Raw genomic sequence first — 16,002 nt, 5'->3', positions numbered from 1 at the left:
GTGTGTGTGTGTGTGTGTGTGTGTGTGTGTGCGTGTGTGCGTGCGTGCGTGCGTGCCTGCGTGCCTGCGTGCGTGTGTGAGCGAGAGTGAGAGAGTGTAGTGGATTCATTGACATGTACAGATGTATATTGTGTGAATTATGCTCACTGTGACAGCTCACATACGGTATGTAAAGTTCATGTTGTCATCATCATGTTTTGACAGGAGGAGCTTTAGCTTGTTGTCCACTAGAAAGTTGTGAATTTACATAAAAAGCCACATCCCAGAGATATGATGAGCTGTCACTAATAAAACACACAGACGACAGAGAGTGTTGACCAGAATCCCAGCCAGAACCAGTCGGTGCAGATCGGTGAAGTTCCAGTTGAGAATCCAGTGTGCGTGATTCCAGACATGGATGAGACCGTGATAGTGTTCCTCCTGCTTTGGAGCTCAGGTAAACCAGCTTGATGTGGTCCTGAAAATACACTGAGGCTCAAAGCTAAGAAAAGTAATTGTGTGTGTGTGTGTGTGTGTGTGTGTGTGTGTGTGTGTGTGTGTGTGTGTGTGTGTGTGTGTGTGTGTGTGTGTGTGTGTGTGTGTGTGTGTGTGTGTGTGTGTGAGAGAGAGAGAGTGAGAAGAGAGTGTAGTGGATTCATTGACATGTATATTGTGTGAATTATGCTCACTGTGAGAGCTCATATATACGATGTTGTCATCATCATGTTTTGACTTCTTGTACAGTTTTGTTACGATGCTCCTGAAACTACGTCTCAACAGTGTGTGAATTTTATATTACAGCGCTGCAGCCGCTGCTGCTCAAAGGTTTTATTTTATTTCAAGGACCCCCATAACTCTGAGTACACGTGCAACCAAATGAACCCTTTTGGTTCCATTTGTACACTCTCAGAGCTACTGATCCGTAAGGGCCCATTCGGTTCCAACTGTAAGTGTCAATCATTTGGCTGGGGAGCCTACAATTATAGGCTATAGGCTGGGTGTGGCTGCGATCACTCATTTATTGAAAATCTCCATCCATTTATTTATCGAATCAATCCATTTCTCCATAGTGATGTGTACGGCTCTAGGTCTTGGCATGTTATAGTTTGTGAATCACAAACCAACGGTGCTTGTATTGACAGCCCTGTAGACTAGAGAGACAGGAAACAGGTGCAGCAAAGGAAAGCTCCCGCTGGGCTCTGGAACATCACCTCGTACCCACTGGGTACGTTTACATGAGGTCTTTCAACCCCTCTTAATTCCGAATAGAAGTTAAATCCTATTAAACGTTGTCATGTAAACACCTACAAAAACTTAAATCCGAATGAAAATGCTCGATGCGATTTAAAAACCATTCCGATGTCACTGGCCGGATTATTCCGATGTTCAATGCGATTGAAAGAAAATTGGACTCATGTATACACTGCTTCGGATGTAAATTCATTCTGGTCTTTCTGAGCATGCTCATTTCCAAGGCGCTCCAACTCCAAGGCGCTCATATCCAAGGCGCGCCGAGGAGTTTGCACATAGAGCGCGTTATTTCGTGCATTTTGCAGATCCGAAATCTGTGAGTGTTCAAAGATCCAACCGTCCCGAGTTGGGTATCACTCTGATAATTTTCATGTTTCATGTTTGAAAGGCCTATAGGTTATATAGCCAGCCTATATGTATCTGGATGCTTCATGCTACTGTAGGCTAAGTGCATCGGGGGACTCACAGAAAGACGGAGGAGAGAGAGGACGAAATCCCGTCAGTCCGCTGTTCAGTAATCTCTCTCTCTCACACACACACACACACACACACGCACACACACATTCCCAAGAATACGCTATTATCGCTATCCTATGTGCATCCTATCCCTTTAAACTTTTATAACTTGCCTATTCCAAGTTGCAACCAAAACGTCATGAAACATAACGGCTTTGCAGTTTAATTGTATTGATGACCAGCTGCCTGCAATCAATCTAGTATTAAACACCCAATTGGTAGCCTACTTTATGCCATAATGATGCGGCGATGGTGTATCGTGCAGATAAGCTATGCATTATATGCTTTATGCGATGTACAGATGGGACACGTTGTCAGCCTGTAGATCAGCGCTTACAACGCTTGGCGTGTGTTGTAGGGAGAGGGCACATATGGGGCTAGGCGTGTGTGTGTGTGTGTGTGTGTGTGTGTTCAACAGTCTCTCTCTCTCTCTCTCTCTCTCTTCACGTGAATTAACATGTATCATGTCTTATATCACATCTCCTTGTAAACGCTCATTCAGAATGACCATTTCCCATGTAAACACGCAGCAAAAAACATTACTTCGGATGCATTTTATTCGGAAGTATTTATTCGGAATGATCAGCCTGCATGTAACCGCGGCCATTGTCAGTCATCAGAGCATGCGATTTAAATAAAATAGCAGACCTACAAGCTCGTATAGCGCGCCACTCGGTGGCGCACTATGAGCTTGTAGATCTGCTATATTCCTTGACAAGTACAGATGTATATTGTGTGAATTATGCTCACTGTGAGAGCTGCGTATGTACGTTCATATTGTCATCATCATGAACACCATGGAATATGTTTGTTTTGTTTTGTTGTGATGCTCATGGTTGAAACTAGGTCTCTACAGCAGTGGTTCCCAAACTTTTTCCACGTCAAGGACCCCCGAATTGACACTTATTAGCCTGCGGACTCCCATTAGAAAATATATGCCAGTCTAATAGTCTATGGCTGGCAGCGGCGTCAACTTTGGGAGTGCCTGAGGGCTTGGGCGCCCACTGAAAAAATAATAAGCCAAATAGCACCCACTGAGATTAAGGCTGAAGATCCCCTCCCCCTGGTCATTTTGTCACGTAGGCACACACCTTTACGGTGTTCACAGAACAGGTATTCAAATGCTAATACGGTGGCTTTGTTCCAGTGACCGCACGGTTCATTCACACTCCGTCTCCTGCAGCAACACAACACTAACACAGTCAGCGGAGAGGCTGCTGTCTGTGTACCGTCGGCCCGTCTGTAAAGAGCTTATATATATACTCTATGGTAAAGAGCCATGACTTGAGACTTGACAAACAGAGCCATCTCAGCCAAAATATCCCAAAGCAATGTCCGGGGAACTGTTCCTTTTCCTCAGACTACTTTTACTTTAATTAAAAGGTAAGATGCAGTGGCTGTAATTGGGTCAAGGATCTTGCTTTCGTGAGCAATGGTGTACGAGATTGGTAATAAATTGGTCAAATCACGACATTGTTAGACCATCTGGGGGAAATAAATAAATAAATCTGCGTCGTCGTCGTCCCACCTAGCTAAAGGTAAAATCCACCCGCCGCTTATGGCTGAAACAATTTAATTATTTACTGTTGATCATGCTGAAATGTTGAAACAAGATGCTGAAACAATGTAATGTGTTCGTTAATTGTTGTGAACTGAAAGCGTGCACCACTGTATTTATTAGCAAACTGTAAATTATAAAGTACCAAAAAAATGTTTTTTTCCCCCGCTGCGGCGGGGGGGGGAGGGCAGGGAGGCGGGGCGGGGGGCACCCACTGCCGTTAGAGGAACCTGCCGCCCCTGATGGCTGGAACACATTACCTTAATCACTTTCATTGTGATTTAAGATAATGTGGGTGTGTTTGATATCCTACTACACCAAGAACAATTTTCCTGTCACTCGTAATGCACTTATATTCCTTAAATGAACCAGCTGGAGAGTTTGCTTGAGGCTCGTGATTGTTACTGGTTGGCTTACATTATCTTTTTGTTGTTGTGGTTTTTTTCAGCCATACCGACTGATACCATGACCCTGGAGAATCTCAATTGCTCCTCAGCAATCAGAACAGAGCACGCTGGCAATAAGACTAAAGGTAAACACTGCTGCTGAGGCTGTGCCATGTGAATTCACACACTGTTCCTCAGCCAGTCTGCTTCTAACCTACCTGACTCCGCCAGATTGCGGCAGTACTGAGTTCCCTCCACTCAGCTGGCAGAATGCAAATGTTGTCCAGCAGGGGGCGTGGTTCTACCAGGCTACTTCTAATCTGGAGTAAAGACAACAGTTAACGTATAACTGACCACACTAAGCCCAAAAGTAAAAATAAAATGAATAGTAAAAATCACACCCGTGTGAACTGAGTGGTGTAAGGTATTATATAGCCTGATCAGCTGTGGTCTGATCAGGCTATAATGTCTGACGTAATGAAATAATGTCTGACGTAATGAAATCACACCCGTGTGAACTGGGTGACCATAGCAACCATGCTCATTTTTTGAGCACAGACAGACTAACAAAGCCAGTTGTAGGAGTGGTTTACACCACTCAAAAATAAAATAGAACACAAGTTCAACAATAAGCAAGAACGATTTACTTTTGAAATGCACATGTCAACCAAGCAATCACCAAGCAGTGAAGCACTAACGTGTGTGTGTGTGTGTGTGTGTGTGTGTGTGTGTGTGTGTGTGTGTGTGTGTGTGTGTGTGTGCGTGCGTGCGTGCGTGCGTGCGCGTAGATCTGCAGATGGTGTGTGGCTTCTCCTGTGAGGACCTGGCCGAGCTGAAGGGAATGGTCAAAGAGCTGTCCAACCATTGTGAGTTAAACATGCGAACCCCACTCACATCCACGATGCAGTCACTGCTGTTACTGAATTTGACCTCACTTTGCACTAGCCCTTCCAGACCAGTCTGTTCCCTCTGACTCCTAATCTCTGACCTTCGACCTGTTTTTGTGACCTCCAGTCAAGCAAGACGGCAGCTGGAGCCACTGGTCGCCATGGTCGTCCTGCTCCGTCACCTGCGGCGCCGGCGGCATCACCCGTATCCGCCTCTGTAACTCCCCCACCCCCCTGCTGGGAGGCAAGGACTGCGAGGGAGAGGGCCGGCAGACTAAGAAGTGCCAGAAATCTCCATGCACCAGTAGGGCCCCCTATTGATTTAATTTAACTCAGTGATGATAACTCAGTGATTCCCAATTGTCTTTCATTTCGAGGAGTTTCAGGTAATTTTAACTCGGAGAGTACACTCTTGGAGTTACAGACCTGTAAGAGTCCATTTGGTTTCCAACTATCAATCATTTAGCTGGGAACTCCCTGGAACCTGTTGAGAACCACTGATTTAACTTATTTACACTCGTTTATATTCCTGGGTTGCCCAACCAGCTGCATTCACATGTTCAGCATAACAGATTATCATGTCATATCTTCCTCAGTCAATGGCAACTGGGGACCATGGTCACCGTGGGACACCTGCACAGTCACCTGTGGAGGTGGGGTCCAGGCACGTAAACGTCTGTGCAATGACCCTGGTCCCAAATACGGTGGCAAAGAGTGTGTTGGTGATGCCAAGGACACCCAGAACATATCCACAAGCTGTCACAGCCATGATGTGCATAGCTTGTAGGCCTATGTCTCTATTTTGTTAAGTAACTTGCAGTGTTCATTGGAAAGTCATTACAGCGGCGCAGCCATATGCTAAGGGAGGGAGATATACGCACATCATCACTTCATTTGTTTCTGTTCTAAGCATGAAAAACAGCTGTAAAAATCTTTATTCTAGTTCATTTGATTCATAAATGAATAACTAAGCCTTTGAAATGGCACCTACCTATACCTTTCAGATCGGAATGGAACTGCGAGTAGATACGCAGCATTGGCTGGCAAATTGGCAATCCATGCGTAATGTTCCCAGAATCGTCTAACCCCCGAACATACAAGTTCGTTTGATATTGTTTAATTCGATAAAAATAGAACCATATACCATACAGCGAATGAAAGCAAGATTCCTAAGGAATGTGGGGATTTTTACATTTTAAAAAACGGCTGAGAAATGAGAGAACCATGAGTGTTTATAATATCAAATATTATAAGAATAATATGAAAGACAAACGGGCTGTGAAGAGCTAAGCTCACCATCCCGACAAGGAGGAAATATAGCCTATAGTGCATGCACGTATATGCACTGACTGTTGCACACACGCTATTTATTTGTTTCTATTGAAAAACACCAGTAAAATAACGTTTATTTTATTTTATTTCATTCGAGTCACGACGAAGGAATGAGTTGAAATGCCATACGTGCGCCATGCGTATTGCTGCGGCCCCAATGTTATGGTCTTCGCTCGTAGCATTTTATTGAAGAAGAATTGAGTCGGGTGTGATACAGCGTATGAAAGCAAACTACCCAGTGATTATGGAGATGTTTTAATTTTTAAAAAAGGTTTAGAAATGAGCGATATATAACCCTTTATAATCTCAACGAGAAAGCCAGAAAGCTCGCTGTTGCCATGTCTCATAGAAACAAGTAAATAGGTCTATAAACATACTCCCAAAATAATCGCATATAACAGGGGTCTACAACCTATTTTAAATGAAGTGCCATGTTTTTATTTTCTAGATAGTGAGTCTGCCATATCAAGATTCCTTTTAATGACACCACATTAAAATTTCCAGCATATTTTGATTGTCCACAAATATAAAGTTCTTCCTTCTTTTTACATATTTTCTTGCACATTGTTATAATGATCATTATAAATATATATCCCCCTGCAGTCAGAGTTCATTGTTTTAATGAATGAATGTGATGCATTGTGAGCTGGTAGATCTGCTATTTTCAAAAGTAATCTTTGAAAAAAGTGACAATAAGAATATTTTTGAAAAATGTTATTGAAACATTTAAAAACACAAATCTGTCATGGGGGTCACTGGCTTAGTTGGGCAAATGCATTCATCTGGGGTCCTTGACATGGGAATGTCGCTGTGTGAGGATCACTGGTTTAAACAACATTAGGAGAAAAGCCCAAATAAGCACTTTAGAAACAAGAAAAGCAACCACAACTACCAATATTTACAAGCAACTTTGCAGAAAAAGAAGCCGCTTATAATAAACAGCAAACAGACATGGCAACACTCCAGCAGCACTCCAGAGCCGCTCAAGTGTAAAATCAAACTGCTTTTTGCTTTTAAGACGTGGTCAGATCCAGGCGGAATCGGTATGCGCTGACAGACGGGTGTCTGTCAAATCCGTGCTTTGCTGGAGCCAAGTGCACCAGCTTACCCGATGGTTCTTGGAAGTGTGGGGAGTGTCCGGCCGGCTATACCGGCAATGGCATCGAATGCAAGGACATTGATGAGGTGAGATTTCTTACACTTTCAATTATTTGTTTGTGTAAGTGTATTTGTCCCCCTTCGTTATTTATTTATCTATCTATCTATCTATCTATCACTTTGTGACAATGCAATCTGTGGTTTCTAAACACAAAAACAGTGCAAAGAGGTCCCTGACGCTTGCTTTGAGTTGAATGGTGTTCACCGCTGTGAGAACACCATCCCTGGTTACAACTGCCTGCCCTGCCCGCCCGGTTACTCTGGATCCCAGCCCTTCAGCAAGGGAGTGGAGGAAGCTGCTGCTAAGAAACAGGCATGTACCATTCTTTCTGTCTGTCTGTCTGTCTGTCTGTCTGTCTGTCCATCTTGTCTATGGAGCCGTCTGTCCATCAATTACATTGATTAGTCTGATCAACCACTTAGTATTGTACTCTGTGGTGCAATGGTGGCGACAATAGAGCGTCGCAGTCCCGCCCCCTACCATGGACCAGGAAATGAATCCCAATGCATTTTTCCCATAGACATTTCTTAAAGTATTTATTTAAAGACGGTTACGCCGCGGACAAAGCCAACTCGAGTCGTGACAACTCATGACAACACAAACAATATTTTGGACCAAACAAATAATTAAAAAGAAGAAAAACAACAAAAGAAGTGTTGTAACCTGCCGTTTTTTTCTTCTTTCTAATAATTTTTTCGGCCCCAAAAATTGTGTTTGTTGTCATGATTTGTCACGACTCGAGTTGGCTTTGTCCGCGGCGTAAACGTCTTTAAATAAATACTTTCTGAAATGTCTATGAGGAAAATGAACGGAGAATCATTTCCTGGTCCATGGTAAGGGGCGGGACTGCGACGCTCTATAGCACCGGTCTACAAGATCCCATCATGTAGCATCACAACACGTTGTGAAGGTGTAGATATTTCACTATTTCAAAAAATAAGAATCGTTCAATTAACGTACTGAAGGCAAACGTTTGAAATAATTGTGATACTAATTTGACCTACACAAACTAATAGAATACGCACATCACTTAGTAGAGGTGCTGGGCTCAAAAATGACATTAGAATAAGAGAAGAGAACCTGCACACTCATCTGCTCCAAAAGTTATACTTTACTGACGACGTTTCGAGCCAAGGCTCTTCATCTGGTCAAACTCGAGATGTGAGTGATCCACCCATTTAAATAGACACCCACGGGTCACGTTACTAGTCAGTGGGTGGAACCAACACAACATGGTCATCAAATCAACTAATCAAATATCACTATATACATTGTTTCACATTTTACAAATCCACAACAGTGGAAAAAGCATAAATGGACATCATGATTAATAGAATCTATATAAAATAATGATTCACATAATCAGGTATTATTACTTAGGCACTAATTTCAACTCACATCGCCCAAGCCTAGTTTATGCAATGGTGGACAGATATAAACCTGACATAGTGCCCAACACACTCCTTCATTTTGATCAATGGGTACTTCTCAGAGCCAAGAACAGAATGCTCTGGATCTGAACCCTCCGTAACAATCCTTCACCTCATCTTCCAGGTGTGTACGCCCCGCAACCCATGCCTGGACGGAAGCCACGACTGCAACAAGGACGTCCGCTGTAACTACCTGGGACACTTCGCTGACCCAATGTTCCGCTGCGAGTGCAAGCCTGGCTACGCCGGGAACGGACACATCTGTGGGGAGGACACTGACCTGGACGGATGGCCTAACGCTGACCTGGTGTGTGTGGAGAACGCCACCTACCACTGCAAGAAGGTATAGCTACCAATGGTGAATTTACTCAAGTATGGTACTTTAAATGTCAATGCCACTACATCTCAGAGGAAAATATTGCACTTTTTACTCCACTACAAGTATTAGATAGTTAGAAGGTAGACACTGTAGATTTTAGTGGCAGTGGTGTAAAGTACCGTAACTATGTAATTAGGGGTATGGCGAGGTTTTCGCCCCAGAGCATTTTAGGTCTGAGTTAAGTCTAGGAGAGTCAGATAGAGACAGGCTTTGTTTTCCTTAAGGTTAAGCCAGCAGGCCAAAGCTGTCTATTGAGGGTTAATGGTTAAATGCGCTTTACAGAATATAAATGATATATGTCTGTTATAATGTCTGACTGTGACACGTTACGTCTAACCTGGTGTTTTCCTCTACTCCAGGACAACTGCCCCAACCTCCCCAACTCAGGTCAGGAAGACTATGACAAGGACGACATTGGAGACGCTTGTGATGATGACGATGACAACGATGGCATCCCTGATGACAGGGTAAGCAGCTATTGAATAGTCAAGTGATGATAAAGGTTGGGTTTAGTCATTGTCGTGTGTGTGTGTGTGTGTGTGTGTGTGTGTGTGTGTGTGTGTGTGTGTGTGTGTGTGTGTGTGTGTGTGTGTGTGTGTGTGTGTGTGTGTGTGTTAAGGTTTTGGCGTGTGTGTATGGGGTGGGGGGGGGGGGGGGGGGGTCGTTGGGGGGGGGGGGGGGGGGCATTCTCCCCCTCCCAGCTGTAAAATAGAGCCACAGCAAGTGACGCGCACCGAAACCAGAATCTGGTGTGATTCCAACCACATGAACCACTGCGGCCCTATTCTGGGGCGTACATTCGGCAGAAATAGCCATTCTACAAGCTTGCAACGTATCAGACCAAGTGGCTGAAGGTACAGAGTTGAGTTTGAAAGTAAAGTATATATAGGGTATAAGATGTTAGGGGGCGGAAAGTGTGAAAGTGCACGTCCGTTAATTCTCTCCCTGGCTGAAAGTCAGCCATCTGCCTCGTTCCCCGTCACTGTCCAAACGACTTAACCTTGATGTCTTTTACATCACCCCGTGTCCCTCCAAAACAGGACAACTGCCCGTCCATCTACAACCCCCGGCAGGACGACTACGACCACGACGGTGTGGGCGACCACTGCGACAACTGCCCCTACAACGGAGAGGGAGATGCCTGCGCTGTGGACATTGATGGAGATGGTGAGGATGATGTCTGTGTCTGTGGACATTGATGGAGATGGTGAGGATGATGTCTGTGTCTGTGGACATTGATGGAGATGGTGAGGATGATGTCTGTGTCTGTGGACATTGATGGAGATGGTGAGGATGATGTCTGTGTCTGTGGACATTGATGGAGATGGTGAGGATGATGTCTGTGTCTGTGGACATTGATGGAGATGGTGAGGATGATGTCCTGTCCGTGTCTGTTGGCAAGGTTGATTTGCTTGGGGGGGGGGGGGGGGGGGACACTGACATCGCTGATCAGACTATATAAGACCTTGCACCACTCAGTTCACACGGGTGTGATTTTTAATTGCTGGTTGATGGTTATTTTTGCTATTTGTATAGAGCTTAAGTGTTATTTATTTTGTACAAATCAAACTCTGTTGGAACCAGTGTTGTAACATGTAACAATGTATAACACCAAAAGAGTGAATGGATTTTCAAAAACTGAATAACTTCTTCCGTATGAACTACTTTATCTACTTTACCTAGTTTAGATCAAATCAGACAAATAATTGCTGCATATCATTCAATCTGACCCTGGAACTAATATGAGTCAAAACTAAAACTGAATCTAAATTATATTACAAACCGAGACAGAAATACAGTATGTTATAGCCTGGGTGGCAGTGGACATCTGAGAATGAGAAGGTTCCCGGATCGGCCATCACTGCTTCCGATGAGCAGGTGGTGCCTTGCATGGTTGCTTTTGTTGTCAGTGTGTGAATGGGTGACTGTTACGCTTTGTAAACCACACTGAAAACTAAAATAATTATATAATCATTAAAGGTATAATAATAGTGGGTGGAACCACTGAGTAACTGTGTCTGTTTTAACATAAATGCTATATTTATCCGTCAGGCATTCTGAATGAAAAGGACAACTGTCCAAATGTGGACAACATTGACCAGAGGGACACGGACCTGGACGGGGTTGGAGACATATGTGATAACTGCCCCCTGGAACATAATCCTGACCAGGTGTGTACACACACACAGGCAGGCGCGCACACACACACACACACACACACACACACACACACACACACACTCCACCCTTCTGTTTCATTCCGGTTCACCCGCCTTTCTCTATAGCTCAGCAACTCTCTCTTTTTCAGCTGAAAGGGAGCACCAGATTCATACTCACACTAGGTCTGGTATTTTTGGCATGCGACAGAGCATACATTAAGCATTACTGATTGGCCCTGTGTAGCCGATTAGGCTTTAGCATGTTACGTGGAAGGTTGGCGCAAATCCCATGCGAAGCCCAAGGGCACATCAGTTCAATAAGGCGTGCTAGGGGCTGGGGGACCTTTTCAATGGCCCATTGACGTTAGTTGATGTTGCCAGAGTGCGAGAAGAGGTCCTTGGCTGGTTATTGACCATAATCAGACAAGGTAGGGTGTCCTGCAGCCCCCAAGCATGACAAAAGAATAAAATGTCCACCACATGAATATGGTAAATTGCTGTGGAAAATGATGGCCTTGTGCTGTGTGCATGGTCCATCGGCAAACTATGGCCTGGCCCAGTCCACCTGTGCCACGGTACACTGAAGAGTAGGAATGCTGGAACAGTAGACCTCTGTAAAAAGAGGGGGGGGGGAAACTACACACGTGTAGTTTCAAAGGGTTTTGTTCTTTGAAAAGTACATGTGTGAAATATCTTGTCCAAATGTTTTGGCCCTTTATAGACAATGCCCCTCGCAACACTCTCATTCCTTCCCTCCATCACTTAACCCCAGCTGCATTACACCGGGGGTGGGGGTGTGTGTGTGTGTGTGTGTGTGTGTGTGTGTGTGTGTGTGTGTGTGTGTGTGTGTGTGTGTGTGTGTGTGTGTGTGTGTGTGTGTGTGTGTGTGTGTATGTGTGTGTGTGTGTGTGTGTGTGTGTGTGTGTGTGTGTGTGTGTGTGTGTGTGTGTGTGTGTGTGGTTCTGCATACTTGTAGTAAGGAGGCTTCTATTGCCAAGAAAATTGTTGTAGGAGAAGCAAGGAGTCGTGTGATGGTGTCAAGAGATACATTAACCCATTTTGGATTGAGGCCGATTCTAAAAATGCCTTGAAAACCTGACTTATGGGTGCAGTACTTAGTTATACCAGCATCAAATATTTTTAATTTTGTAATACTGTACATACTGTACAGAACCCCAAGAGGGGTTCCCGTCCAACACCAAAAGGGGTTCCCGCCCCGGAATGGGTTAAAAGTCCATAGACTTGGCTGCCATATGTCGTCATTTCAAACGCCAGACGTTGCTCAAAAAGCATCTGTAACATAATTAATCTCAAGGGGAAAAAAAGAGCAGGGAAATACAGAGCCGACCCCCGATTGACTATTAGTTCACTAAGCATTTAAGAGTACTAAGAGAGTTTAAGTGGTTAATCACCAATGCCAAAGTAACTCATTTGGTTGTGGTGATGGTCTCTCCTCTACTCCCAACGTCTCAGGTGGATTCAGACGACGACCGCGTGGGAGACAAGTGTGACAGCAACCAGGACATCGACGACGACGGACAACAGGACAACCTGGACAACTGCCCCTACATCCCCAACGCCAACCAGGCTGACCACGACAAGGACGGCACGGGAGATGCTTGTGACCACGATGACGATAACGACGGCATCCCCGATGACAAGGACAACTGCAGACTCGCCTACAACCCTGACCAGCTGGACTCTGATGGTGAGTTGGAGTTAAGCTATTGTTGACCGACGAGACTCAGCAGGAGACGCCACTGGTCATCAAATCATTGGCTTAGGAATGCGACAAAAACATATCCATCAAGTCAAGGCTTCATGGGATGTGTAATTGATAGAAAATATGTTGTTTTTTGGGTGAACTACTCCTTTAACCCATTTTGGGCGGAAACCCCTTTTGGTGTTTTAAACATTATGTTATAATTTAGCTATTGAAAAATAGCAGATCTACAAGCTCATAGCGCGCCACCGAGTGGCGCGCTATGAGCTTGTAGGTCTGCTATTTTTGAAAAATCGTGAAAATATTTATTTCAGAAAACGAAAAGATTTAGAAGATTTTTTTTAATTTTTGAGGTCAGGCCTAAATGGGTTAAGTATATTAAGTATTTATGTTTAGTACATGAATTAGAGTAAATTGGACACCTCCTCAACTCTTAGGATACCAGCGCAGAGAATATATTTAATGAATATACTACTGTAATTATGTAACTTTTACAGGTGACGGCCGTGGAGATGCTTGCAAACCTGACTTCGACCTGGACAACGTGCCAGACATCTACGACGTGTGTCCGGAGAACGACGACATCAGCGAGACAGACTTCCGCAAGTTCCAGATGGTACCGCTGGACCCCGAAGGCACCTCCCAAATCGACCCCAACTGGGTGGTTCGCCACCAGGGCAAAGAGCTGGTCCAGACGGCCAACTGTGACCCTGGCATCGTCGTCGGTAAGGCCGATTCTACAAATGTCATGTCAAGGACCACTGAAATGATTTGTATTTGACCGCAGATCAAAGTCAAAGTATAAAATAATAGTTAAAGTGGTTCAAATCTAAAAGACACTCCCGATGCATTCCCGGTTTTAGTCAGTGGATAAACTGAGTGATTGATTCTCCAATCAATATATCATTACTTTGCATTATACAGTCAACATTCCCTAATCAGACGATACTAGTGTATTACAATTTACAAACTGATCACCCAAAACAAGTTGACTGACAAATTATGAACACAGTCAGACAGGATGCAAAAAAGGGGCATGTTTTTTTTGTGACAGTGATATTTGTTACAGACACACAAAATAGCTCTATATTCCCATAGTAATCATTAGAATACAGTAACAGTGAAGAGATCTCCCCAGCTCTTTAGTAAACAAAAATCCATCCAATCAGGAGAGAGAACTCATACAGAAACAGTACTGAATACAGTACAAACAAGTAATGAAACAAAACAGTGTCATGTTCTCACCACTGTTGGTTCTCTCTCACCAGGTTACGACCAGTTCAACGCAGTGGACTTCAGTGGCACCTTTTTCATCAACACTGAGCGAGACGACGACTACGCTGGCTTTGTGTTCGGCTACCAGTCCAGCTCTAGGTTCTACGTGGTCATGTGGAAGCAGATCACTCAGACCTACTGGTCCATCACGCCCACCAAGGCACAGGGTTACAGGGGCCTGTCCATCAAGGTGGTAAACTCCACTACTGGCCCAGGAGAGCACCTCAGGAATGCTCTGTGGCACACAGGCAATACCCCAGGACAGGTATAAGACACAGTCTATATAGTCTAACTATAAATGCACCACATCTCTGTACGTCTGTACATGTGTACGTCTGTAATGCATGTACAACGTAACTCGAGAACCGTATATATATATATATATATATATATATATATATATATATATATACGGTTCTCGAGTTACGTTGTACATGCATTACAGATATAAAAAGAAAAGAAAAAAGAAAAGAATATATATATATATTTTGTTATATATATATATACAATACAATATATATATACAATATATATATAAAATATTTGAAAAAAAGAAAAAAAGAAAAAGAAAATCAATATTATTTTTGTAATAGTGTAACTGTGTTGGAATCATAGTGAATAAAAATCAACGTTGTCCGGTCATGTCTCCTTCCTTAGGTGCGCACTCTCTGGCACGACCCGAAGAATGTTGGATGGAAAGACTTCACCGCCTACAGATGGCACCTAATCCACAGGCCGAGAGCGGGACATATTAGGTGAGCTAGAGGCTAGCGCTGGTTCCATGTAGTTGGGTGAAAAAAAGATTATGAGAGATCCGAAAAAAAATTACTTCACACTCATTATTCAAGTCGTTATGTGATTCCGTGTAATTTCACACAACATGTAATGTGCTTTACTTCTACAGAGTTGTGATGTATGAGGGTAAGAAGATCATGGCAGACACTGGTATCATCTATGACAAGACATACGCCGGTGGGCGACTAGGCCTTTTTGTCTTCTCACAAGAGATGGTATACTTCTCTGACCTCAAGTATGAATGCAGAGGTAAGGATTATAGGTTTATATTGATATTGTGCTACATTGGTCATGTATAATTTATATAACAAAAACAACATGCTCATTATACTGGCCATTAAATACTCAATAAAATGGCAATCAAATAGATCATGACTAAAAAAATACTTTTACTAATTATACTTTTTTCCTCACAGATGCGTAAATGCGCTGCACAGGACGCTCTGAGGAATGCACCTTTCTGTATAAAGTATGAACTCGAGGTATTCCAATGTAAAGGCCAGGGACAGATTTATCTCCGTAAATGATACGTAGCCTGCGGAGTTAGTTCAGTCAGATATACTCGAGGGGTTCATGCCGTGCTCAAGGGCGCATTCATATACTCAAGGGGTTAATATGCTGTGTGTGCAAGACCCACATGTAATTCGCTGATGTGGCAGTCAGCTGACCAATTGGGCGGGCTACTTAAGCTCACTAGACTGCATGCTCTTCCTGCCTTCCTTCTGCTTATGGTTCCTGGTTGCTGTTATGTGATGTTTGCTCCCAGCACCACCTCAGCACCACCGGTGGGCTCTGTTATTTATGTTCCCCATGGGGGGTTTTATTGTATATCTATCTCCCTGCTCTTAACGTTTAATGATGGTGTTTGATTGTGCCGAGCAGGGAGAAAAATGTAGCAGAGCCGAACGCCAAGATAAAATATTATATGCACACATTCTTATTCTATAATAAATATTGGTTATATCTATTCGTGAGTTGTCTGACTGAAGTCTTTCTTCTGCGAGCACGCACACACACACACACACACACACACGGATGAAGCGAATATGGGCACGTGTTTTCTGTCACAGAACACTTTTTTCCTTTTTTTAAGAACCCATTAGGAGTGAGCAAGAATTGGAGGGAACATTATGTTGCGTATGTTTGTGTGTATGACTGTGTATGTGGAAGAAT

General features: G+C 43.7%; 1 protein-coding gene across 1 annotated transcript; it reads left to right on the top strand.

Moving 5' to 3' along the window:
- Nucleotides 1-373: 373 nt before the first annotated feature.
- On the top strand, nt 374-15,796 carry LOC306928173 (thrombospondin-2-like). The gene is made up of 15 exons (XM_079508098.1): nt 374-436; nt 4,479-4,556; nt 4,705-4,881; nt 6,928-7,094; nt 7,228-7,380; nt 8,623-8,841; nt 9,237-9,344; nt 9,918-10,044; nt 10,930-11,048; nt 12,510-12,744; nt 13,257-13,484; nt 14,028-14,299; nt 14,692-14,789; nt 14,939-15,078; nt 15,246-15,796. Exons 1-15 carry the CDS (start codon nt 394-396, stop codon nt 15,251-15,253), a joined length of 2,172 nt encoding a protein of 723 aa, XP_079364224.1. The 5' UTR covers nt 374-393; the 3' UTR covers nt 15,254-15,796.
- The last annotated feature ends 206 nt before the right edge of the window (nt 15,797-16,002 follow it).

This window comes from Electrona antarctica (assembly GCF_951216825.1).
Source record: "Electrona antarctica genome assembly, chromosome: 8".
NCBI classification, from domain to species: Eukaryota; Metazoa; Chordata; class Actinopteri; order Myctophiformes; family Myctophidae; genus Electrona; species Electrona antarctica.
Note: the sequence above shows the minus strand (reverse complement) of the source record. Positions and strands in the feature narration are given on the sequence as shown.